Source organism: Nyctibius grandis, chromosome 7 (genome assembly GCF_013368605.1).
Source record: "Nyctibius grandis isolate bNycGra1 chromosome 7, bNycGra1.pri, whole genome shotgun sequence".
NCBI classification, from domain to species: domain Eukaryota; kingdom Metazoa; phylum Chordata; class Aves; order Nyctibiiformes; family Nyctibiidae; genus Nyctibius; species Nyctibius grandis.
This window is the reverse complement of record NC_090664.1, coordinates 2,849,124-2,874,070: the sequence shown is the minus strand read 5'-3', so window position 1 is coordinate 2,874,070 and position 24,947 is coordinate 2,849,124. Positions and strand designations below refer to the sequence as shown.

At 41.0% G+C, this 24,947-nt stretch overlaps 1 protein-coding gene across 3 annotated transcripts in view; it reads right to left on the bottom strand.

The window, feature by feature from the left end:
• Positions 1-24,947, bottom strand: part of ELMO1 (engulfment and cell motility 1) — a 319,175-nt gene that overhangs the window by 184,356 nt on the left and 109,872 nt on the right. For all 3 annotated transcript variants that reach the window (XM_068404555.1, XM_068404554.1, XM_068404556.1), the window contains 6 exons: positions 24,405-24,504; positions 17,912-18,063; positions 16,206-16,284; positions 12,061-12,111; positions 10,537-10,659; positions 8,977-9,108 (listed from right to left, as the gene is read on the bottom strand). In XM_068404555.1, the coding sequence (XP_068260656.1) occupies positions 8,977-9,108; positions 10,537-10,659; positions 12,061-12,111; positions 16,206-16,284; positions 17,912-18,063; positions 24,405-24,504 (637 nt within the window). The remainder of the gene's footprint in view (positions 1-8,976; positions 9,109-10,536; positions 10,660-12,060; positions 12,112-16,205; positions 16,285-17,911; positions 18,064-24,404; positions 24,505-24,947) is intronic.

Genomic DNA, 24,947 nt, shown 5'->3' with positions numbered 1-24,947 from the left:
ACAGAAACTGGATTCAGGAACACAGGATTGGGATCGAGGGCAGGAGAAAAATGAACCGAGGCCTCTTCGGGTGCCAGCCATAGAGGAAGAGAGCGCGACCCTCGCGATCCCTCAGCTTTAAATTGAGAATGATGTTTATGGGATGGAATACTCCGTTGGTCAATTTTGTGTCACCTGCCCTGTCCGCTCCTCCCTGGAGGTGTGACCCCTTCTATGGCTCTTGTGGATAATGAGGAATTTAGCAGTGACCTTGGTTTCTATAGGAATACGTATAAGCAAGAGACTTTCTGCATACCATTCCTACTGTTACCTTAACGTCCTGGTTTGGCCTAGACCAGGCCAATTTTCCTTTCAGTGATTTTTACTTTCAGCTCAGTCTCTTCTAAGTAACTGCACTTTCTGAAACTAACTGCATGTTTTGCAGACAGTGGCTGCTTCTAGCACTGACAACGCTCGAAGTTTGTAGTTATCACTGAGGCACCGGTAGGGATGTTATGCAGAAAGGCTCTTGCTGTACTTACTCTTAGAGAAACCAAGGCCACTGCTGAATTCCTCCCTGCTTACGAGTGAAGAGCCGCAGGGGGGTCACACCTGTAGGGAGGAGTGGACAGGGCAGGTGACCCAAAATGGACCAACGAAGGTATTCCACCCCATACACGTCATTCTCGGTATAAAGCGGGGGGATCATGAGGGTCTTGGACTGTTTTGGGGGTTCTGCTTGAGGCTTGGGCTGCTTCAGCCTTCGGCCCTTTCTTCTCCCTTCTCGCCCTTCTGCTATGGCCGGTGTCCAAGGAGGACTCTGTCCATTTTCCTGCTGCCCCCGATCCCGATCCGGGCATCCCTGAATCCAGCTCTCGACCGTCGCTGGGCCCAGCCTGGGCCTTCCCGGAGCCTGCCCTGCAGTGCCGGTGGGGACGTGGCCGACATCGGGGGAGCTCGATCTTGGTTTTGTATATATTGGTATATATTTGATTATTCCAATATTATTATTATTATACTCTTTTTCGTTATTATAGTTGTTTAAAACTGTTTTAACTTTCCCACCCGTCAGTCTCTCTCCCTTTTCCCTTTCCCTTTCCCTTCGGGGGCGGGGGGGAGGGTTAACAGAGCGCGTCTGCTACAGGTTTAATAGCCGGCCCAGCTTTAAACTGTGACACTTAATAATAACTATAAACTTCGAGCATTATCAGTGCTAGAAGCAGACACTGTCTGCAAAACATGCAGTTAGTTTCACAAAGTGCAGTTACTTAGAAGAAACTGAGTTGAAAGGAAAATTGTTTCTGTTCTAGTCCAAACCAGGACAAGCATGAATTCTGCTAAGTTGCAAACCTCCGTGTGCAGTGCTTCATTCTACGTGCAGTGCTTCATTCTACGTGCAGCAGTCCTATTTCCACCACAGTCCCGTGTTTCCACAACCTAGCACCAAATACATAGCAAAACAAGAAACCAGGGAATGCTTCGTTTATGGCAAACAGTAACTTAAAACTATGAAATCATGCTTATGGGAAAGAATGCAGGAGGTCACACACCTATGGGCTCCTAACAGCACCGAGCACAGGGTGGTAAGTAAGCTTGTGTGGCACCTCAACGATTTCTGTATTTCTGCCTCTCAGGTTTGGGAAGAGATTGATGCTTTGCTGCTGTTGCTCACATCTGCAGAACACGGCCTGAGCTGGCAATCAAATGTAAGTTTTTCTGATTAGATCTTTAACTACATTTACAAAATCTCGGATTTTACGGATTTGCAGAGACTGTTGGAGGAAAAATAAAAACCCTAAAAAATCCAGATTGCAAGAAAGCATCCCTGTCATGGAGGCTACACAAAGCTGAAAAACTCAGACACAGGAACAAACTATTATTTGAAAGGGGAAAAAATATCTCAGCAGTAAGTGCCAGACAGAAAAGAAACTCTACTTGCAGTGTACTGTATAACTAACTGTAACATGCAAGCCAAATTAAGTAACTTTTTATTGCCCCCAGCGGTATCATTTAGCCTAAACATCAAACATCTGCTGGCGTTGAACTGAGAAATGGGAATTTACAGCCTAGAACAGTTATTTCTACTATTTCTAAGGCTGAAATGATTCTGTACCCATGCAAGTGAGCTGTTGAACAGCTGTGAACAACCCACATCTGGTGTGATGCCAGTGCCCTCTGCTGTGCAATCTTACAGATTAGTTAGCAAATTCCTTTTAAAATGAGGTTCACCTGTACTCCAAATAATATCAAGCCATAGAAATACAGTAAATCAAGGATTTCAATCTCCAGGTGAATACTGAAGAAAAACAATCCTGACAGACATTCAGTATTACTGTAAGGGGGCCTACAGGAAAGTGGGAGAGGGGCTTTTTACAAGGACAAGTAGTGACAGGACGAGGGGGAATGGTTATAAACTGAAAGAGGGGAGATTGAGATTAGATATTAGGAAGAAATTCTTTCCTGTGAGGGTGGTGAGACACTGGAATAGGCTGCCCATAGAGGTTGTGGCTGCCCCCTCCCTGGCAGTGTTCAAGGCCAGGTTGGATGGGGCTTAGAGCAACCTGGTCTAGTGGAAGGTGTCCCTGCCCGTGGCAGGGGGGTTGGAACTAGATGATCTTTAAGGTCCCTTCCAACCTAAACTATTCTATGATTCTATAAATAGAAGATCTAAGTATTCGCTTAGAAAACATTCTGCGAGACTACCATGTGGAGCTGCATACTGTAAAATAATCTAAAATACTAAGCTAATAAAACTAATAAAATCCCTTGTTTTTCAACAAGTGAAATCGAGACTTTTTTTTAAAATAGGAAATAAAATAAAAAAATCCCTTTTCAGACTGAATTAACTCCATATACATTCAGGAAATGTAACTGTAAAATTAACAACTGGGTTTACTGATTGCAGCTCCTTCAAACGCCAGTATAGACTAGTAAAACCCTTAGTTACATCTTTAGTATCATCATCAGTTTATTTATACTTCTTTCCTCTTCCATTCTGTTTCTCTTTTCTTGTACTCCACGTATTCTGTTCACCTTTCTCATACAGGTTGCAGTACCTGTACTTGTGGTTGCTCTGCCAGAGATCTATCAAGTAGCAAAGTTCACAGAACCATTAGAGAAGCAAGACGTCAAAAGCAAATGGAAATTTGAGAAAGATGTTTGAATTACAAGTAAAACTGGTTGTGCCACCTGCAGTTCAGGTTGTCTGACACTTTATTTTCAGACTTTCTTTTGCTTCTGATACCTTACAACTATTTTAAGTGTCAGGACTGAATGCCTAGCATCTCCTTTAGGTTCAAATGCCTTCGCAAGTCGTAGCAAATTATTTGGTCATTTTTAGGAATGTTTTATTAAGCATTGTATTGCTCTTATTAAATCCATTTTTACACAATTGTTTTGTCAAGAAATTCCAACCCACCCACGCTATGCAAGAAAAACTTCTAGTTTAGTAAAAGACTTTTCTTGTGTCAATCTTGAAATTCCTCTGGAACATAGATAGGCTACATTTGGCCACATTATAAAAACTCAGGATGAACTGAATTTAACAAGTCTCTGTGGAGCATGCACAGTTTTTTGTCAAGACACTGCCTGTTCTGAGCAATCCCTGGCCCCGTCTTCAAGGCTTAGAGAAAAAGCAAACCAGAACTGCAGTGGAAAGAGAAGTTAAGTAGAAGGGCACACAGCAACAGCGAGAGGAAAGGGTCAACGTCAGGCGTTGGGGAGTGGGAAGGCTTAGAGGAAGAAGGAGGGCCAGAGTGGTAGGGCAGGAACCAAGACAGATGGGAAGGAGGACTACAATTATCAGCCTGGGGCTGAACAAGAGAGAAAGATCATGACAGAAATGCAGAGCAAAGTGTAAAGGAGGAGAAAAGCAGAGGCAGACAGAAAAAATACGGCACATGCATGTAATTAAATGTGACAAAGAGGGAAGGGAATTAATTAAGGCTTTAAAGACTTATTTCTGCCTTTTCCTAAAAACATTCAACTTTGTTGCTCTTCTAGTACAAGGTGGTGCTGCACTTCTGATGCAGACGATATTAATGAAATACACAAGCATTTCAAACATTGACATCAGTTTAGATGTTTTCATTCGTTTAAGATCAATGTTACATGAGGTCATGGGCTGTTATTCTAGTGACTAGACCTTGTTCATGTGATATTCCTACACACAGCAATAGGTTATACAGTTAAATATTACTCTCTGAAAACAGGAATGACAGAACTGGTCCTCAAATTCTGTTCTGTCTCAAGAACTTCCAAGTAAGTGTTTTCAAAAGCAAATACAGTCATATGAATCTCTAACTTATGTCTTTTGAATTAAAAGGTGATCAAATACTGCAAGTAACGGTCACTATACAACTACAACTCTCTCATAACACCTAGAAATAAATATGGATGATTAGCCTTCACCTTCCAAAACTTACCCTGAGGAATAAATCAGCAATAGCTTATTTCTAAAATACCTGCTGAAAAAAATCCAGCTTCAAAACTGAATGACAGAATGGAGAGTGATGCTTGCAAACAATGGAGAACAACAACCTCTAGTGGTCATAAGGGTAAAAAGGAGAGAATAAATGAATAAATGCTATACACATTCCTGTCTTACCCCACTGGTTCAATACTAAATGGAATGTCAGTGGTGAAGGGCAGACCATGTATTTCTTTCTGGTCACAGCATCTGCGAGTTTAATTCTGTTAAATAAAAGGACACTCAAATCTATGAACCATGTACTACAATGAAAGGTGAGAAGAAGAATCTCCTTTCTGGTAGAGTGCCATTAGATATGGTTTCTGCTCTGCTGCATGGTGCTTAATTATTAGCTATCATTAATTAATGACAAAGGATTTTACTTTAGAGTGGGACATTGTTACATATAGAAATACGACAACTAAACTGAGGGTCAGGCACTTCTGACTCGAGGCAAAGCAGCCTTGGCTACTGCTTATCTGAATAGCTCAGCAAAAGGAAATCTTCTCAAACTCATTATTTTTCCAGCAACAAGCGATTTCACAAGTTTTGAAATAGTAGATAGGGAAAGAGAGGGTTGTGGGAGTAGAGAGAGTGGAGGAGGATGGAAAACTACAGATCATTTTCAGTAGTACAGACAACCTGTCATCTACGCTGTTCTATCATTAAGGCAGTGATTAAATCATATCAATTTAAAACTCAAAAAACGATCAGATTAGATTGGCACACAGACAATACGGTTCTAAAAATGTTCTTCTGCCACTGCCAAAGCCAACAGAGAATCTGAATGTAAGAACCATCACTTTTATTGTAGCTGAAAAGTTCCCCCGAAAGATAACAATGCAACACTTCTCATCACTGCAAAGTGTCACCAACAGGAGGAAACATCAGAGAGCTGTCAACAGAACAGCTGAAAATGACCATTGAAGACCTTTTTGATGAGTTTTTCACCATTCTACACCAGTTCCAAATTTTAGTCCCCAAATCACAAAACTTCAGATTCCTGTTCAGGGCTTTCCCAGTCCTACAAATTCGTAAGGTTGTAAGACTTCAAACACTCAGGCTTTCATTTTATAGGAAGAAAAAAGGATGACCATCCTCAGGTCTTCAACAAGAATAGCTAAGTAAACGCATCACATGGGGTTTCCTTCTGTCCATCTCCCTCTCATCCTCCCTCCTAAGAAAGTTTTCTCCTCCCTAGCCAGGCAGACTGCTACCACTAATTCCGATGACCAGCTGGAACATGCTTAAGAATTATGATGAAAATATACAGGTCATCAGTTTCTTGAGTTGTATCTATTGCCTGCCTCAGTTATAGGAATTAAGTTTCCTCAAATGTAAGAAAACTTTAGAAGCTTCACATACAATGAGCTTTACAAAACTAAACCATCTGAACAGATGAGGAATTTCAGGACTGATGTTATCATTACTAACATATGTGGCTTTATCTTTTAAATATCTCTAACACTGAGCTACATTCCTATTTGAAAGTTTACAAAACTCTTACTTCTACTACAAGAACTGACAGGGTTGTGCATTGGTTGGGATTTCCCTGCCAAAAGAGATTTTAAAAGTGGGGAAAAAAAAAAAAAAAAAGGAATTCAGGCTATTTAATTTGCAATTGACTCAGAAAAATAATTCAATAGGGTGGAGCGTATCTTAGATCTCCTAACTGGGTCATCTTTTGTTGTATTCATCAGCATTTTAATAAATCTCCTCAAGACTCTCTCATCTGAAAATCTCTTTGCCCATAATAAACTTCACACAGGTCATCACAACCATCTGGAGAGGTCTTGGGGTTTCTTTAACTGGATGTAGGTTTCTAACTATGTAGTTTTACAAATGATATTGTGAACTCCTGAAACCATGCCTGGACTTTGTCTCTTGTTGACATGACATTTGTAGTGGTGCAAAGCTTTTTGATGTGGCTGAGAAAAATGAACAGGATTCTTGCATTTCACATACAGAAAGAGAGCAAGCAGTCCAGGAACAACTTGATGGCTAGACATGGTTTTACTCTCCCCCTTGGAAAGAACATTTAATCAGTTCAAGAAATTAGCATCCTAACCACCACCACCAGTGGAATGAAGACAGCATTTGAAGGCAGCCTCCAGTTTGGCTGGGTTTCTTCTTGTGTCACACAGCCAAAAGAGGGGGAAGAGAAACCTCTCATTATTCAGAGTATAGATCAGCTTGCTAATGCATCCCTCTACCTGCAGTTTATGAAAGGACTGAAGACACTTCAACAATAGAGTAAAAAGAAGTAGATGGGGTAAAGGCAGCCAGGCTAACCAGAGTCCAGTCAGAGCACAGCCCATGTGGGAGGCTGGAGATCACCAGTTAGATTTCACAACAGGTCCTGCTTCCTTCCCCAGCTCTGTGAGGAAGGTTAAATTCCTTTTCAGTTGTGAGAAAAGTTGTACATGCAGTGTCACCTGTACTCTTAGCTCACAGTAAAACTTCCATACAAGAGTAGAATAACTCTCCTCACAGTTCACTATTGACATTTTTATTACTTGCACATTGCCTCATCATACTCTTAGTGGGATAATCTGCCTCCCATTGGGACTCTTGCTATGGTGCTCCTTTCACAGCTCACTTTCCCATATTTCTTCTTATCTCCCACTATGCCTTCCCCATATTTTCTTCATTGCTTTGATCCCAGTTCCCATTCCCTCCTAGATTTTGCTCCCCATTCCCTTGTGGAAGGCTATCATAATTAAATAGTAAACAGTGCTGCAGTTACCCTTGACAACTGGTGGCATGCTTTCACTAGGCTTCCCAATGAACAGCCCAAATGAGAGTAAGGAAGATAACGGGTAAGTCCCTGCTGCACAGGCACAGCAAGAGTTCCTGCAAACTCGGACAAAACAGTAACACATTTTGATTCACAGCCCTATCAGCTAAAACGTGCTGCTGTTAATAATTTCAGCTCTGCAGAATCAAAATACATGCTCAGAGTTTTCCAGCTCCAGCTTTAAGAAAGCAAGATCAGATTTTCAGAGGTGCTAGACACTTAGGTGCCAGTGATGGCTGTGGGAGCTGAGAGTCTTCAACATCTCATAAAACTAGAGTGATCAGCAGATACCCAAAAGAGATCAGCCTGAATTAGAGAACAATTGCTTTAAATTTTATCTCCTCGATTCTTCCACGTGCCACAATCTCTGTATGTACAGCCCCACCATGACTTCAGCATACCCCACTGTTGCCTGTGTTTGTCATAATTTCTTTCTTTGCCACCAGTTACTTTTCCTCCTCCCATGACAGTGACCCCCATCTCTGTTCTGATTCACCACAAGCTGACGGCTCTATATCCAGCCCATTTGTCTCTAAGCCAGGGCCTGCATTTTCTTTTAGTTTTGGCCTTGAGGGCACAAAGTCCTCTGCTCATCTCACCACAGGAGCTGCCAATCTCAGAAGCTGGGGTAGCAATGGTCTTCCATCGCACAAGAACTGAGAGCAGATTCATAGACAACAAAAAACCACATTGAGCTTCAAAAGCTTCTTCAAAGCACTAGTTTTACTATCATGCCTACAATCCCAAAATGCTGAGTTCCTCCCTTCCCATCTATTTACTTATGACTCCGTACAGATATAACAGCACTGATACAGCAGTAATTTTTCCTCATTCATCAGTAATGAAAACAACTATCAGAACCCAGAAAGCCTCCTCCCAAAACCACAAGGGAACGGGCCAATGTTGAGCCCTGTGCCACAGAGCTGACCAGAGCACTCAAACTGCACAGCGAGCTTCAGCTTGCACCAACAGTGTTTAAAACCACCCTGCCTGTAACTGTGGCTACTGTACTATATTCAGTGTATATTTGCCAGGCCAACAGCAAAGTAATGAATCATATAAGATATGAAGCATACAATTTTACCCAAGGAGAAAGAAAATTGCATACTAGAGTAAACAATAAATCAAGATACTGATTGCAGTGTATGTGTGCATGCTCTGTTTCTGGAGGGGGAAAAATACACATTATTCATTAATATAAATGTATACAACAGTTTAGACAGATCATGCTCTGTTCCCCACAGTTTCACGCAAGCCCAGAACTCCCATTCGTCTGATTAAGTCAGAGTAAGAGATTCTGCATCGCCTACTCACATAGGAAAGGACTTCAAGCAACCAAAACACAAGGCCCTACAAGTAAATACCAGAGTCCTACCTCAGATTTATTGTACTCATCAGTCTACATTATTACTTACAGAGTACAATGACTTTACAGGTCTGCCAGAGATCCATTAGACAACGCCTGTTCATCCAAGATATCATTAAAAGTTAGATTTTAATTATGGCATGTCATGCAAAACTACGTGCTTCAAGTTGTTATTTCTTCCAATTAACCCTAAGTTCTGCTAAAGCAGTCACCTTGGGTTAATAGGATTTGCAAAAAGGAAAAAAAAAACCCATTCCCTTGTAGGAAATAGCCAGAAGACCAAGTAAGAGAAGTGCCTGATTATAGGTGTACTACAACAGATGCACTCACCCACTTTCAGTGTACCACCCCCACAAAAATACTCACAATAAATCCAAGTTTTTTATAGTCTCGAGTATACATAGATTTGCGTTTCTCAATACTGCCACTACTGTTGTTAGGTTCAGATTCTGCATCAAATGCAATTCTTCGGAGTTCAAATATGATATCCCGTTGAGCCTGTGTTGAAACAAGGTTAAAAAAAATGGTTAGAATAACTTACCTCTCACTTTAATAACCAATACCACAAAAGCTGTTTCAAAACACTGTATTCCCTCCACTGCCCAACCTTTCTTTGTATAAATTTCCTACTTCAGAGAGACAGGCAGCAAGAATGTCTTTGTGGTTCCCATCTTCCAACGTCCTCACATTTGTGGGGTTCACATGCAGATGGCTTAAGTGTTGACTTCCAGAAGCTGGACCCGTGTTAGCACGGCCACTAACTACAGACTTAATTTTAACCACAGGCACGAAACCACAGAAGCCAAGAGATCAGAGATTTCAAATTAAGCTGGTACTTAAACACTTTGCTGGCTGAAATCAAAATGGCTCAGCACTCTGCATTCCTTTTGGTAACTGTCCATTTTTGCTAGCACAGGAGCGGGCAAGAGAGGAATTACTGCAGTTACACTAGAAATGTCTCGGGACAGTGATAACCACCCTATCATCAACACTAACAACACTGTGTTAGTCACTCTCTGTGGAGATATGTGCTAGTTAACTGCGTGTACATTCCTGAGAGTCAAACTTTCCTGCCTCAAACTTAAGAAACAGGAAGGGTAAAATCCTGCAGCACGATGTTATGTTTACAACCATCTCGCTCTCCCACCTCCTCTTCTCCAAATTATCAGCAAGTCTTAACACAACTCCCTCTTAAAAATGAAATCAGGTTTCCCCTTCACAGAATCACAGAATGTCAGGGATTGGAAGGGACCTCGAAAGATCATCTAGTCCAATCCCCCTGCCGGCCCTTGTACAGGGCCTAAAAAAAAAGGCCACTAAAAATAAAGAAACAAGACACATCATCTCTATGGCTCATTGAGTCTATATTTAAACTTGAATCTCTTAGGGGAGTGTCTCTTTTTTGCACAATGAACAATATTAAAGCTGGTGTTTGGACACAGCGAGCAATAAACAAATGAACAACTGCTATAGAGGTTCCCAGTAACAAAAATGGGTTTTCTTGTAAGACAAATTAACTTCAACTTTAGCATGCCAGATAGCTTTAATTTAAACATTCATTTTAGCTCTGCAGAAGTACTTTTAGGAAGGACCATAAATCTTTGTTGCTTTTGAGAAGTACACAAAAGAAACAAATGCTGGACTGCTGCTTGGGGTTTTAACTCAGGATGACACCAAACAGTTCATGGGACTACATGCTAAGGAGAAAGGCCTGGCCATTTTGTTGTACTTTTGCACAAGGAATGCAATAGCTAGTACATCTTCTAACAACCAGAAAACATAACCCAGCATAACCCAGAGAGAGAGAATGAACGAATGAGTTGTGCAAGCATTCGTAGCAGTGTCTTTTCCTCCATAAAGACTTTTAGGCACAGCAACAAGCAGCTGTTCTCTTCCTGTTCTGACCAGATCACGCCAGATGCTTACCTGATCCTGTGGATCCATTTTTGTCATCATTCTGTCTTCCAGAAGGTTAAAGGTAAGTACTTGCAGAACGTAAAGCTGGTGTGCCATTTCATTATTGATGGCCCTCTGTGCCCTGATAACATGCTGCAAAGAAAGAGAGACTCTGGTGAATGCCGTCTTATCAGAAAATTACATTAGGTGCACTCAGGTATTTCCATTTCTTTAAGTATGTGTTTGCTATGCACTAGTGTATGTATACTCCAGAAAAAAGAAAATCAAACCAGGACTAATTCTACTGATTTAGGTACTATATAAGCAACTTGAATGGGCAGGACTTTACAGTAACAATGCACCAAAGTTTTCTCCTTCTAGCCACTAGATAGAGCCTGTGCATATGTTGAGAAGTGGCATAAAAAAATCAGTCTGAGAAGTCACTTCAAAGAAAAATTAACTCTTTACCAAGAGCATTGGAGCTCTGTATAAAAAATAAGAGTATATATTAATAAAATATTTAAGAGAGTAGCTGCCTGAGCAGAAAAGCATTCAGGCTGCAAACACAACAAGCAAATCCAGTGATATGACAAGGCTACTGCTGCAGGAGTCAACATCACACCACAGTCCTACCTCCTCCAGACAACTCCGTTCTGTATGAGGAAGGCTGCTTAGAAAGACATCAGCGTACAATGCCCCATACTTGCAGAATTATCCCGTTCAGAAAGCTGATACCAAACTGGTGGGCAATTTAAAAATCCCTGGTGTGCCAAAAACCATGAAGTGGTTCTACATGGAAACAGACCCAGGTCACTAAATACAGCGACTTGATATCGTACAGTTTCAGGGAATAAAAGAATCTGTCTGCCAAAAGGCACCAGAGCATATGATATCCATACGCTTATACCAAATTTCTTATGAACACAAGCGTAAAAATATGCCTTCTGAAACAAATTCTGGTTTTTTTGTATGCGTCATTGAAATTATGATAGTGAATAAGAAAGAGGGGTTGTTTGGCTGTTTGGTTTGTTTTACACTGCCTAGTATCTCATAACAGAGGAAGAGCACTTTCCCTTGTTCCCTTGAAGATGTAATCTACTCTAAGGTCAAAGGCAAAATCCCTCTGATTTTCCATGACAGAAGATGCAAGCCTTTTATATTACATTCATTAACTTCACTCTGAGCTATATTTCATGCTTCCTTTGTGCAAGTGGTGACAAATTGTGTGCAGCTTTACATCAGGACAGAATAATCTGTAGAACTGAAAAACACAAGAGGTACTCAGTATCATATTTTCATGAAGAAACTAGTTTATTTGACTGGGAAAACACACTGTCTGATGATCAGTTTTGAACCCATTCAACAACGAAAACTTTATCTTATATATTACAGGCTTCAAAACATATCAAAATACAAGTGTAATTAAAATATATTAAGATAAAACCTATGAACACCAAAACTAGAGTCACCTTTTCTCTCTGCTAGAAATATAACTTTGAAAGTTACATACTTACAGTTTACTTTGAAAAATAACTTTGAAAATTATATACTCACAGTTAAGATGATGGAGCGAAGCTGCTTTTGTGCCAAAATGTTTGCCATTTCCTGATTTAGTTTTTTTAAAAAAAAAAAAAAAAAAAAATATTAAGATTAGCCAGAACTAGGTATGGCACTAAAATACCTCCAAGAACACTGATGTAAAAATAAATCAGCCTACAACTCGGTATTGTTTCATCATAGCAAATAATACTTCTCCCCTGTATTTTGGTAGCAATGTTGACGTTGGTCCACTATTTTGTCTTAAATTAACTTCTCTTTCTAGACCTGCCTGAAGTCACTATCAAGGAGAATATGCTTTCACCATCATTCTTAAGCAGCTGATCCTGTCTGCCCATGCTGCAAACTGTCCCACAATGCATAGGAGGGAATATTTTACACTTATCAAGCATGAGAGTCTCATCTTAACCCTACTTACAAGTGCATACCCCATTTTTAAGTTCCACGATCTTTTCCATCAATATAGAAATATATGTGTGTGTACATGGACACATGCCAGCATATGCAATGCATACAACTTATAGCAATTATCATCATGCAATTATGTTTAAATTCTTGTTTACAAACTGTGCTATTTAAGGATTTGGATAACATATTGCACACTGCTTTTTAGACAGTGTTTATACGTACACAAAGGGGTAGTGTTTGGAATTAGTAGATCTTTTGATTGGAAATAGGGCTCGTGTCGCAGCCTTACATAATACAGCACAACAAATCACATCAACGCTGACACATGCTTAAGGCCATTCTTAGGATGCACTGAGATTCTGTGCTGTTGGCACCATATCAAAAATATTGTTCACGTTCAGAAGAAATAAACTTTTAAAAATTTCTGCTGATCTTTGTGAGAGGTGAAGAGTAATACAGAGTACATACTGAAACCAGAAAACAGGAAAACTGCAACTATTACATAAAACATACAAAGAACTGGATTGCCAAAACACAGCTGCAAAAACAGTGTAAACAAAGTGAGTGTTAGGGTAAGAACTTGAAAAAAGAAAATAATTCTAATTGCGAGACACGAGGCAGTCATGGATGTTGTCTGTTTTCTTTATACCAGGTAATATGGAACAGTAAGGAAGGAAGATGGGACCAAAGAGAAGAGAAACTCAGCTTTAGTTTTTAAGCCTTTTCTGGCTGAGCAGGTTTCAATTGCACTTAACAGCAAAGGAATGAAGGATACAAATGCTTCCATCTCTTTTGGAAACGCACAGCTGAGCTGCAGGGGGAGCGCCAGGCACATGATGTACTTCATGTTAGGGGGAACAGACTGGCTGGTTTTGTCAAAGTATATGCACTGCCAAAAGATGGACAGGTAAAGAATATGAGGTAGTATTTTCTGCATTCAAGGCAAAAAAATGGGAATTCTTTTATTTTACTTTTTGAAGAGGATTATCAAATTGTCACTTCTTTCTTATACCTGTAATTTAAAAAGCAGTTATTGGGATACTGTTTTTTTTGTCACTGGACCAAAAATTGATAGGAGCAACAAGCATTCACAAAACCAATCACTGCATCAAAATCAACTTTGTCTCCAACCAGGTTATGTGGCCATTAGCAGCTGATGAGCTGCCTCTTCCAAAACAAGTATTGTAAGTAACAGATGAGAACAAGAATTATTTGACAAAATTTGCCATCTCATTTCCCATAGCAACACGTCTCTGCAAAAATGCAGACAATTGCCAAAAAAAAAAGTGTTTCAAACATTCACGGTATCATTTCAATGCTCAAACTCTCAGCTCTTTCTGATAAGACTTTTTTTTTAAAACTAACCTAGGTTTCTCTAGACGATTTGGTCCTTGACAGTAGCAGAGGAAGCAAAGCAACCAGAGAGCCCTCATTAAAAAAGAAAAAACCTTGAACCTCTTTGCTTTTTGCATTACAGAAAGATGGAAAAAAAAAAAAAGAGGGGAAGGAATTCAGATACCAGCACCAATTTAAATCCTTTCCTTAACTGCAGTGCAGTCATCCACACCATGCCAGTCCCTGTAAGATGGCAGCAGAGAGGGTTCCAAAGCTCCTAGAGTCATAGGGGGTTTGGCACAGTTACTCCTAACCATGTTAGCGGTGAGTGCTGAACCTTAACTTCTGAGTACCCACCATCAGATAATTACATGAGGCCCCACACTTCAAGAAAGATGTTGAGGTGTTGGAGCGAGTCCAGAGGAGGGCGACCAAGCTGGTGAAGGGTCTGGAGGGTCTGACCTATGAGGAACGGCTGAGGGAGCTGGGGTTGTTTAGCCTGGAGAAGAGGAGGCTCAGAGGTCACCTTATTGCAGTCTACACCTACCTGAAGGGAGATTGTAGTGAAGTGGGAGTTGGCCTCTTCTCCCGGGCAACTAGCGACAGGACAAGAGGACACAGCCTCAAGCTTCGCCAGGGGAGGTTCAGGTTGGACATTAGGAAGCATTTCTTTACAGAAAGGGTTATTAGCCATTGGAAGGGGCTGCCCAGGGAGGTGGTGGAGTCACCATCTCTGGAGGGGTTTAAGAAAAGACTGGACATGGCACTTAGTGCCATGGTCTAGTTGACAGGGTGGTGTAGGGGCAGCGGTTGGACTCGATGATCCCAGAGGGCTCTTCCAATCTGGTTGATTCTGTTTGACTGCACCACCTCAGTTCGTTGTCTTAGAAGGACAGAATTCAGTAAACGATATCAGTTATCCCTACCTTGAAGCTAAAAGTCGCCAACCTGCTTCAACGTATGGTTTACTAATTAACCACAAAATAGATATAAAGAGAAACCTCCCAGATTCTGACTACTTATTATAGGTTATTAGAGGCTGAAGGAAATTTTCTGCAAGTGTCAGAGCTATTAGCCTTCAAGCCAAACCAGATCATTATATTCTGGCAATCAAACTCTACGACTAACAATTTTGTGTCACAGCAGCAGGTACTACAGGTAAAGTGAAGTCTGCATGGTCTACTGCCAAGCTCACTAGGTGGTTACGCTGTTGGTGAAATACAGTTTTACTTGCTGGGAATACCCTGTGGTACTGTCATCTTCAGGAACAAATGCTCATTGATTAATATTAAAGTCTGATCTACATCCGACATCGTCTCTCAACTTCACATATGACCAAAGCATACTTTTCACAGAGACATAAGCAGCAGCAAGTATTTAAAAATGTAAAAAGCAAAATCTTTGGTTTTTTTTACAAGGACCTATCATAGATTTATGCCAAATTAAATGAAAGTTTTAATTCCAATTTTTGTTCATTAGGTCCCTTCTTCCCTTAACAACTGAAGACTGTATTGGAGGAAGAAGGAAAAAAAGGAATGGGGGAAAAAAAGCCTTTTTTTTTTTTAAAGTAAACCATGGTTTTACTTTCCCCTGTTTGCAATTTTAAAAATATTTTTGAAGCAAAAAAAAGAAAAATTACCCATTAGGGCTTTGATGTTTGTTTAAACAATCTCCAGCATTTAAAAATGTAAATAAATCTAAGGAAAGTCCTTGTCAGAACTGATCAGCAGCTCTCAATGAACTTGTTCTGGACACTAACAGTATGTAACCACAAGAATCATCATCACTGATCCTGGTGACAGAAATGTTAAATAAATAAATGACTAAATCTCTTTTGACACAGGCTAATGACTTCATAAACATGGATAAAACTTCCCTATTTCCTAACACATTGCAGTCCATCCTCATTTAACGGCAACTAGCAATCTTGAAATATTTCCTTGTGAGACTTCTGATCTCTGGCACTAAAGTTAACTTAAAATAGAACACTATAAAAGTCATGAAATGCTTACATGGCAAGACATTTCCATTTTCAGAAGGAATGACACACTTTTTATTAAAAAAACTAGGGGGAAAGAGTTTACCAAAAAATAGCCTGTTTTTTTTACAAGCTGTGCTGGCAAAGAGTTCGGTACAATAAATACTACAGCCAGCCACAGTCAATATGGTTCATGTGAGGTTACAGGGAACTACAAAAGCACAGAAGAATGCTTAATCCCTACTAATATTGGTGCAAGATGGAGGTGGCTCCATTAAAATGAACGACATACCAGCATGAAACAAGAGAACGAGTTTCAGTTTGAATTAACTGCAGGGTAAGTGTGACTGGGACAACTGTAGGTATGAATATGACACACTTTTCCTACAGATATGTAGGTATACAGGACCCAATAACTTACCTGCCTCTTGTCATCTGGTGCTTTAAGGAAAAGTGCATTTATTACCGCAATGGTGTATGTCTGGATTTCTTGGTCTGTCCTGTTTGGAACAAAATTATAAACATGAGAGAAGAACATGAATACACATGAGCTGTAGAAACTGATGTTCCAGTCGCATTACTGCAGGTAGAAGTGGAGGGGCTGTTTGCACTTAATGTTAACCATGTAAAAAAGAAAGTGTAGAGTCCTGCATCTGGGCAAGAACAACCCCATGTATGAGTACAAGTTGGGGACAGACCTGTTGGAGAGCAACGGAGGGGAAAGGGACCTGGGGGTCCTAGTGGACAGCAGGATGACCATGAGCCAGCAATGTGCCCTTGTGGCCAAGAAGGCCAATGGCATCCTGGGGTGGATTAGAAGGGGTGTGGTTAGCAGGTCAAGAGAGGTTCTCCTCCCCCTCTACTCTGCCCTGGTGAGGCCGCATCTGGAATATTGTGTCCAGTTCTGGGCCCCTCACTTCAAGAAGGACAGGGAACTGCTGGAGAAGATGATTAAGGGGGTGGAACATCTCCCTTATGAGGAGAGGCTGAGGGAGCTGGGTCTCTTTAGCTTGGAGAAGAGGAGACTGAGGGGGGACCTCATTAATGTTTATAAATATGTAAAGGGCAAGTGTCATGAGGATGGAGACAGGCTCTTCTCAGTGACATCCACTGACAGGACAAGGGGCAATGGGTGCAAGCTGGAACACAGGAGGTTCCACTTAAATTTGAGGAAAAACTTCTTTACAGTGAGGGTGACTGAACACTGGAACAGGCTGCCCAGAGAGGTTGTGGAGTCTCCTTCTCTGGAGACATTCAAAACCCGCCTGGACGCGTTCCTGTGTGACATGATCTAGGTAATCCTGCTCTGGCAGGGGATTGGACTAGATGATCTTTCGAGGTCCCTTCCAATCCCTGACATTCTGTGATTCTGTGATGTAAAAGTTAGATAATCACAGCTGATCACGACCAGGTTGTCTCTATTATTAAGAGAGACAAGATGTTCCAGTCGGAGACTCAGCATTCAAGAAAGGTGGAATGAACCACACCCTTGAAGTGCCACTGACCCTCCACTGATCATAGCAGCATCCCAAGCAATCGGCTTCTGCCAGATGCCCAACAGCTAGAGGCAGAAAGAGGAATCTTCCCTAAAGGGTTCTGGAGATGAACCTGCTGGTATTAAAAGCTTTTCAGGTGAGTGGAAATTGTCCCAGCTGGAAGGCAAGCATAACTACACACTACACACAATACAGTACCCTATGCTACAAGAGGCATTTTCTATCCATTTAACCACCACATGTTACTGTTTAAGAAAAAGCCTCTCCCTTTTCAAATACACCTTCAGCAAAAGCTGTCGATTTTTTGTCTTACACACTTCCCAGAGGCTGGCAAGCAAAACAACCCCATCTGTATGCTAATTGTATTAAGCATTTTATTACTATGGGGTGCTCTTCTCTTCATTCCCCACTTCCAACTACACAGGCATCTTAGTGGGAAAAAAAAAAAATCAATGACCAAGGAACTCCAGAAAGCTGGTTACCAGTCATCCAGCCACTTACAGCGGATGCAGACGTCATACAGGAGGTTGCCAGTGTTTATACCACTCTTCTTCCAAATGCTGTGCTCATTTGGGGGGAAAAAAACCCAACACGACCACACTGTATCAGGTGGCAGTTAGAAGACACTCACCCCTGCAGATGTGGGATTAGCTGCCCAATTGTGATCTCCTGTGCCACCTTCTGGTACAGGTCGTGGCTATTGAGCACCATCGATTCCAGGATTGCTAGCGACCGTTGCAAGATGGAGATGTCTGAGGCAAATTTGTTCACATAGCTTGCTATCTACAAATTCAAACATTTCGAGAATTTACATCTTATCATGAAAACGGGGAAAGGGAAGACAGAAAAAAGTGGACATGGCTCAGAAAGGCATTAGAATAAAAGTAGTCTTGTCCACGTGCCAGGTATCAGTGAATACCTGAAAGCAATCAACCAGGCACTGCAGATACCATCAAAGAACACAGTGGCACAGATTCTTCAGCTGGCACAAATCACCACAGATTTATGTCAATATTCATACCACCAAAATACATGCTTCAACATTACATTATGAACACAATAAATCAACATTAAAGAACCAGAATGGTTATATTTTTTGTCAGGAAAATTTTGGAAAGGACAAGGAGATAATTCTCATTCTTCCCCACAGAAATTTGTGCAGCCAGTTTTATCTAAACAAATATCTAGGCTCAAGGAAGAGAAATTTACATCCAGCTCTCTCTTTTTCCCCTTTCTGTTACCAACAACACTGAAAGCTCTCTCCAGGTTACAAATTAAAACTCTGTTGATGATCATTTATCAGCACAATTGGTTCCATGACTGTGTCTAGAGTCCAGTCTTGCTAAGTGTTCGTGCATCAATAACCTTCACTTTTACTGCGAGCTACAACAAACAAATGGCACGTTAATCAAAACCAGGTCTGAGCCCTGCTTTTCTGCAGCGTGGCAATGACACGCTGAGCGCTCACATCTGCAGAGCTCACACGGTAAGATGTGGCAATGTGCATTCTGCCGCACGCTGCCCAGTCCACGGACCCGGCTTCCCGGGAAGAAGTTTGCCTTCTGCTGACGTAGGAAGTTGAGAACTGCCTGGGTTTGCCTTGAATGCCCTGATACCAGCAAAGTCAAGCTGAAAGGTACCCAAGGAAGCACAGACAGACAGAAAAAATGTCGTGTGACCACAGTTATTTGCTCTTTACAGCCAAGGAAAGTTGGGGACAGACCTGCTGGAGAGCAGCGGAGGGGAAAGGGACCTGGGGGTCCTAGTGGACAGCAGGATGACCATGAGCCAGCAATGTGCCCTGGTGGCCAAGAAGGCCAATGGCATCCTGGGGTGGATTAGAAGGGGTGTGGTTAGCAGGTCAAGAGAGGTTCTCCTCCCCCTCTACTCTGCCCTGCTGAGGCCACATCTGGAATATTGTGTCCAGTTCTGGGCCCCTCACTTCAAGAAGGACAGGGAACTGCTAGAGAGAGTCCAGCGCAGAGCCACCAAGATGATTAAGGGAGTGGAACATCTCCCTTATGAGGAGAGGCTGAGGGAGCTGGGTCTCTTTAGCTTAGAGAAGAGGAGACTGAGGGGGGACCTCATTAATGTTTATAAATATGTAAAGGGCAAGTGTCATGAGGATGGAGCCAGGCTCTTCTCAGTGACATCCACTGACAGGACAAGGGGCAATGGGTGCAAGCTGGAACACAGGACGTTCCACATAAATATGAGGAAAAACTTCTTTACGGTGAGGGTGACTGAACACTGGAACAGGCTGCCCAGAGAGGTTGTGGAGTCTCCTTCTCTGGAGACATTCAAAACCCGCCTGGACGTGTTCCTGTGTGACATGATCTAGGTAATCCTCCTCCGGCAGGGGGATTGGACTGGATGATCTTTCGAGGTCCCTTCCAATCCCTGACATTCTGTGATTTTGTGAAGTAACAGACTACAGTGGCCCTGCCTCAAGTTTCATGTGTTCCTTCCAGAAAACTTCAAGTCAACGGGCTTCTTCAGTACTCATGCCACAAGCCACCACTGTGATTATACTGTTTCTGGTTCTGGATGTTTCCTTAGACCTTGGCATTGTTTTCCTTTTGGAGGAAGAAAGGCATGCCCTGTCCTTGGAAAAGCTGCCTAGCTGCCTGTAAATTCACAGCTAAATATTGACATGTGGACAAGGACATTGGTTTGCACTTGTGACATTTTGAGTAGTACTCAAGGAGCAAAACACACTTTCTGCAACTTTGGTTGGAGACAACAAGGAAAGAGGGACAGATTTTTCTTCTTCTTATCTACTGCAGTACTGCTGTTTGCTCTGCATTACCACAACAGGAACATGCTATGCTGAATATAACTCAGTTCAGGAAATACAAGTTGACTGTACAGAAAAATAAAAGAACCAACCCATGCACGCATAGAGAACAGGAGGAGAGAAGCAACTCAACTAGCCTTTCTCTACTCTGGACTTTCAATATCTGCTGCCTGCAAGTCCTGAGCCCAACTAATTCTTGCATTAGCATATGACACACATTGTGCTGTTTAGGGTCACAAGCTGTATCTCAGAGCACTCTACTACCCTACCTCTCTTAATGGCAATCCAGTTGTTTTTTAATGTGCTGCAGCCAGAGCTGCCAGATGTTCAGAAGTCCCACAATACAGACAGGGTATGCACAGAGCAACTCTGCACTGCTCACACAATAAGGCAAACGCGCTCTGGATGCCTCCCAGTCATCAGGCATCCACAGATAATTGTGCAGCAGGAATACAGTATGTCCAGACTGTGTCCCAACTTGTCAGACTACTGTCACCACCCTCTTCAGAAGCCCTGACATGTATGAATTATTCTTGGTGCCAGAGCTCCTTCCCATGCGATTTCAAGTGGCAGTGTAAATGCTTCACTGGGACATATTCATATCAGGGGCTGGCAGAAAGGTAACAGTATAGATAACTCAGTCTAAGACAGGCTGCCTTAGAGATATTTATTCTTCTGATCCTGGACCATAATGTCTTTTAACCATAAACACAAACCCAAGGTATGAAGCTGGCTTGGGTGTTTAAAAAGCTATGACATATCACACTGAACATACATGCAAAACATCTGCTGGGTAACCTGCATGTCAAGCTATGTATATTCATCACCACCTTGCTGAAGCATGAAGTCTGGCCAGAAATAATACGCTTGTCTACCCTGATAAATTAGGCATGCCAGTTCCAGAGGGAGCAAAATTAGATTAAAAAGAAATTCTACTACCATTCTTCAAGTTCTAGATGTGGAAAAAAAAAGACCCCTCTTGAAAAGAGACAAGAATCAATAGGAGTTCAAATCTATGTTATATGCTGTTCTCTGCTTATTGAGCACCACGCGCAGGAAGGGATTTCAACATCCAAAAATAAACCTGCATTCATTTATCAAAAATTCTGATGACAAAAATAGTGCAAACTCACAAAAACACAACCTCTCCTCCAGAAATAAGCAACTTCATTGCTTTGCACTTTCACATGAAAACCTGTCACATGGGTGCGTCTCATTAAGGGTAAAACTATTTGTTCAGCTAAATACCTGTAACCTTAATATCTGCATAGTCCTATCAGGACATATATAGCCACGTACAAAAGTTGGTGCTTAACTTCCAATCAATTTCAAGGGAGATTAGGAATCAGAATGCCTGTACACATGCAGCCCCAGTGCTCTGCTGAAACAGGAGCTAAACATGTGAAGTGAGGGTAGATAAGAAACCTACAGCAAACTGAACGACATCATCTGAGTTCTCTTCCTGATTCAGCATCACTTAAAACACAGGAGAGAACTCAAAAATTAAAAAAAAAAAATTAAAACAAAATTAAAAAAAGCCACCACCAAACAACAAAAACACTGCCACCACCAAAAACCACATAGGCAAAGAACAGTGAAGGAGACAGATCTGATTTTCTGAGCAGTAGTATGTTTACTGGTTACTTGCCTGGACCATTTTGATGTTAGAAACGTACAGAAAAATCTGACAAAGTTTTGTTCTCTGTTAAGTCCTAATACATAGTAAAATTTTCAAGTGTGCATCTCATTTTCAAGTAAGGAACTTGAGTTGCACTTGCCTCCAGAAAAAACAACTGACAGTTGTGAGACGCAGAGATACTTTCCCTGCTGCCACTCCTTTTCCTGCACAGTACATTTTAGAAGCTAAACAATTCATCAAGGTTAAGACTCTGCATCATGTAGTAATGAAACAGCAATTAAAAATATCTCTTAGAATTATTTATATAACTATCTCAACCAATACTGTAAACTTTATTTCTTCCCTTGTAGGAACTAAAGACAGGAGTAACAAATTTGTATAGTGTGTTTTGATATCCAGTTACCATGACATTGTCTAAGAACTGGGCATCCAAATCCTTTAGGCAACTACGGAAGCTGCAAATAAACTTTGTTGTCATAAGCAAGAAAAAGGTCTTGAGAGAATCTTGCACATCATAAGGAAGTTTTTTCAAATGATGCTATTTTCCCTTAAGATAAGGAACAAAGCTCTCCTTGAAAGTGTCAACTCTTATTTGCAGCAGTTGGAACAGCAGTCTTTATGTACCCAAAGGATGACAGGGAGACTGCATCCAACACCAAGTAGTTAGTCATTAGAAGTAGTTAGAGGTTCCCCTTGAGGTCTCCTCCAGCTTCTACATTTTAAGTTAGAAACTTATTCAAGAAAAAAGTTCAGATTAATTCCTCCCCATTCCAGTTTGGCTTCCATTTAACATGAAAGACAGCTTCAAAGGGCAGAAGCACTTAATTGCAAAGTTCCCCCTCAGCTAGTAGAAACTTATCAGCTCCCTTATCCACCTTGTCAACCACTTGAGCAAGCCCATCAGCAACCTCAAGTGGCCTGTCAAAAGCCAAGGTCGGAGAAAGAAGCAAGAATAAAGCTGCAGACTGCTGCCAGAGAGACATGGTCCAAAGGGGCTCCTTTAGGTTTGCCCCTTGCCCACAGAGCTCCGCTGAGAGTTCTGCTGTTCTGGCTCCCAACTGCATGGCAGGTCAGGACACACCTGGGCCTCCTTCCTCTATTTTTGTCATCCTTTGTCCTTCTGTTTCTTTTCTAACTGTCCTATTTTTCTCCTTGGTCCCTTTCCTGTTCACCAGCTTCACTTCTGTCTTTTTACTGGCCAGTTTTGGTTTTCACTTGCCAGTTTTGGATTTCATAGGTACTTTGTGAGAACACTTTTGTTTGTGTCTTTTGGGTTTTTTTGTTTTGTTTTGTTTTGTTTTTTGTTTTGTTTTGGTTTTTTGTTTTGTTTTGTTTTTTATATTAGGTCACTGTCCAGGGAAACCTATGGAAGTGCCAGACAGAAGAGCTGACCCATTAACGGGGGTGCACACAACACTTTCTTCTGTAGTTACCATACAACCCACAGGGCAAAAGATGTTGATAAGGTTAGACAAAGACAATTATTTTGAGTCACTAACCAAGAAGAATGATCTAAACTCATTTTAGCAAGTTTATTCATACATTTCTTAGTAGGCTCCTCTAGCAAATAAGGCATTGACCTTGTACCTCATGAAGTCAGGGAAAAAACAGTTGTACTATTTTCTTTGCCGTGAAAAGATAACAATAATCATCATAATCTAGATAGCAAGACTGGCAAAAAAAGAGTCCAAAAACCAGATTAATTATACTAATTTATAGTTATATTTATATTAGAAAACTGAGCTTTAATGGCTAATGCTCTTTTCATAATTGATTCTTCTTTCACTTTTGGCAGCAAAACTAAATTTGTACTTTCCTTTGGTGGTAGCAATTTTCTAACCAAATTTAAATTAAAATTCTTTCCTCTTGATACATTCTGTTAAAATGAAGATATCTTTGCCACAGGTTCGTTCCATTACTGCTGCTGATATCATTTTAGTGAAGCAACTCCAGTATCTTTTGAACCTGTACAAATGCACTTTAACTTCAGATAAGTTCTGAGTTCAATCTGGTTTGAAAATTCTTTGTAAAGAGCTGTACTTTTTTCCACAGTAAATGAAAAAGGTTAAATCGGTAACAAAAACTTTCTTCTGCAGTCTCTTAAATCTCTGTACTTGAAGAGTACTGCCATGTTTCGGCTGCTTTTGTGCATATCCTACAGGCAAGAAAATAAAAAAATGCTGCAAATCATGGCAAGATCTGTTTCAAAACCACAGATCTCAGCTGCAAGATTCAGGGGGGCCAGAGTTCAACTTGATAAACTCAGTAAATCTCAGCTTAATTTCAGTTTGTAAATGAACTCATTTCTCTTCCTCTCATACCCCAGAGGAAACATTTCAGTGCTGTTTTTGTTTGAAGAAATATGGTATTGCTCATTTTAATTTACATTAAATCAATATACTAATTTTTGCTTTAACTGCATGGTATCTGCACAGGGAGGTTATACTGTAATTGAGCAAGGAATTGCTTGGTAATAAGCCCATTTCGCTCCCATTGATTTCTGTAGAAGCTGGGCCAGATCTTGCAACTACAAATATTTATAATTTGAAATAGCACTTTAATCCCATTTTCATGTACATTTTTGACCAATGACCTAAATAATGTACCTGGGAAAAAAAAAAACAAACCAATGACTTACCTCAAAAATTTAAACTGATATAGAACAGACAGCATTGATTACAAATTTACCTTTTTAATGAATGCCACAGAGAATGTATCCCACGATACAATCCCATGATCCATCAGCTCAACAAATGCAGTCAGTGTAAAGGACAACATATCTCCAAAGCTGCAAGAGACAGGAGTCAGGATAACATTTACCAGTGATGCAGCAGGGCAATGACCGAGGGAATAAAGCAGCTGGAAGCTTTCAGAAAGGCAGGAAAAACAAGCCAATTATGGACTAAGAGGTAGCAGAAGAGCAAGAGAGGCCGTGCAACAGATAGTCTCCAAAACAATTTAGCATGGACATCAAGAAGAGTCACCTGGAAGAAAGCAATTTTGTAAGAGAAGAACTAATCCCCAGGAGAACACTACATGCAAAGTTCAAGGAAATCAGATAGTCCAAACTAAACTTCTCTTATAAATTCAGAGTTTTAGATCTAACAGAAGAAAAAAGTGAGCTTTTTCTTAGCAACTTACAGAAATGCTCCTAATTGGATGTCATACAGAAGTGCCACGTTTTGCTACCTCTGCATCACATAGATTGGCAGAAAGTTAGTGGATTGTTCG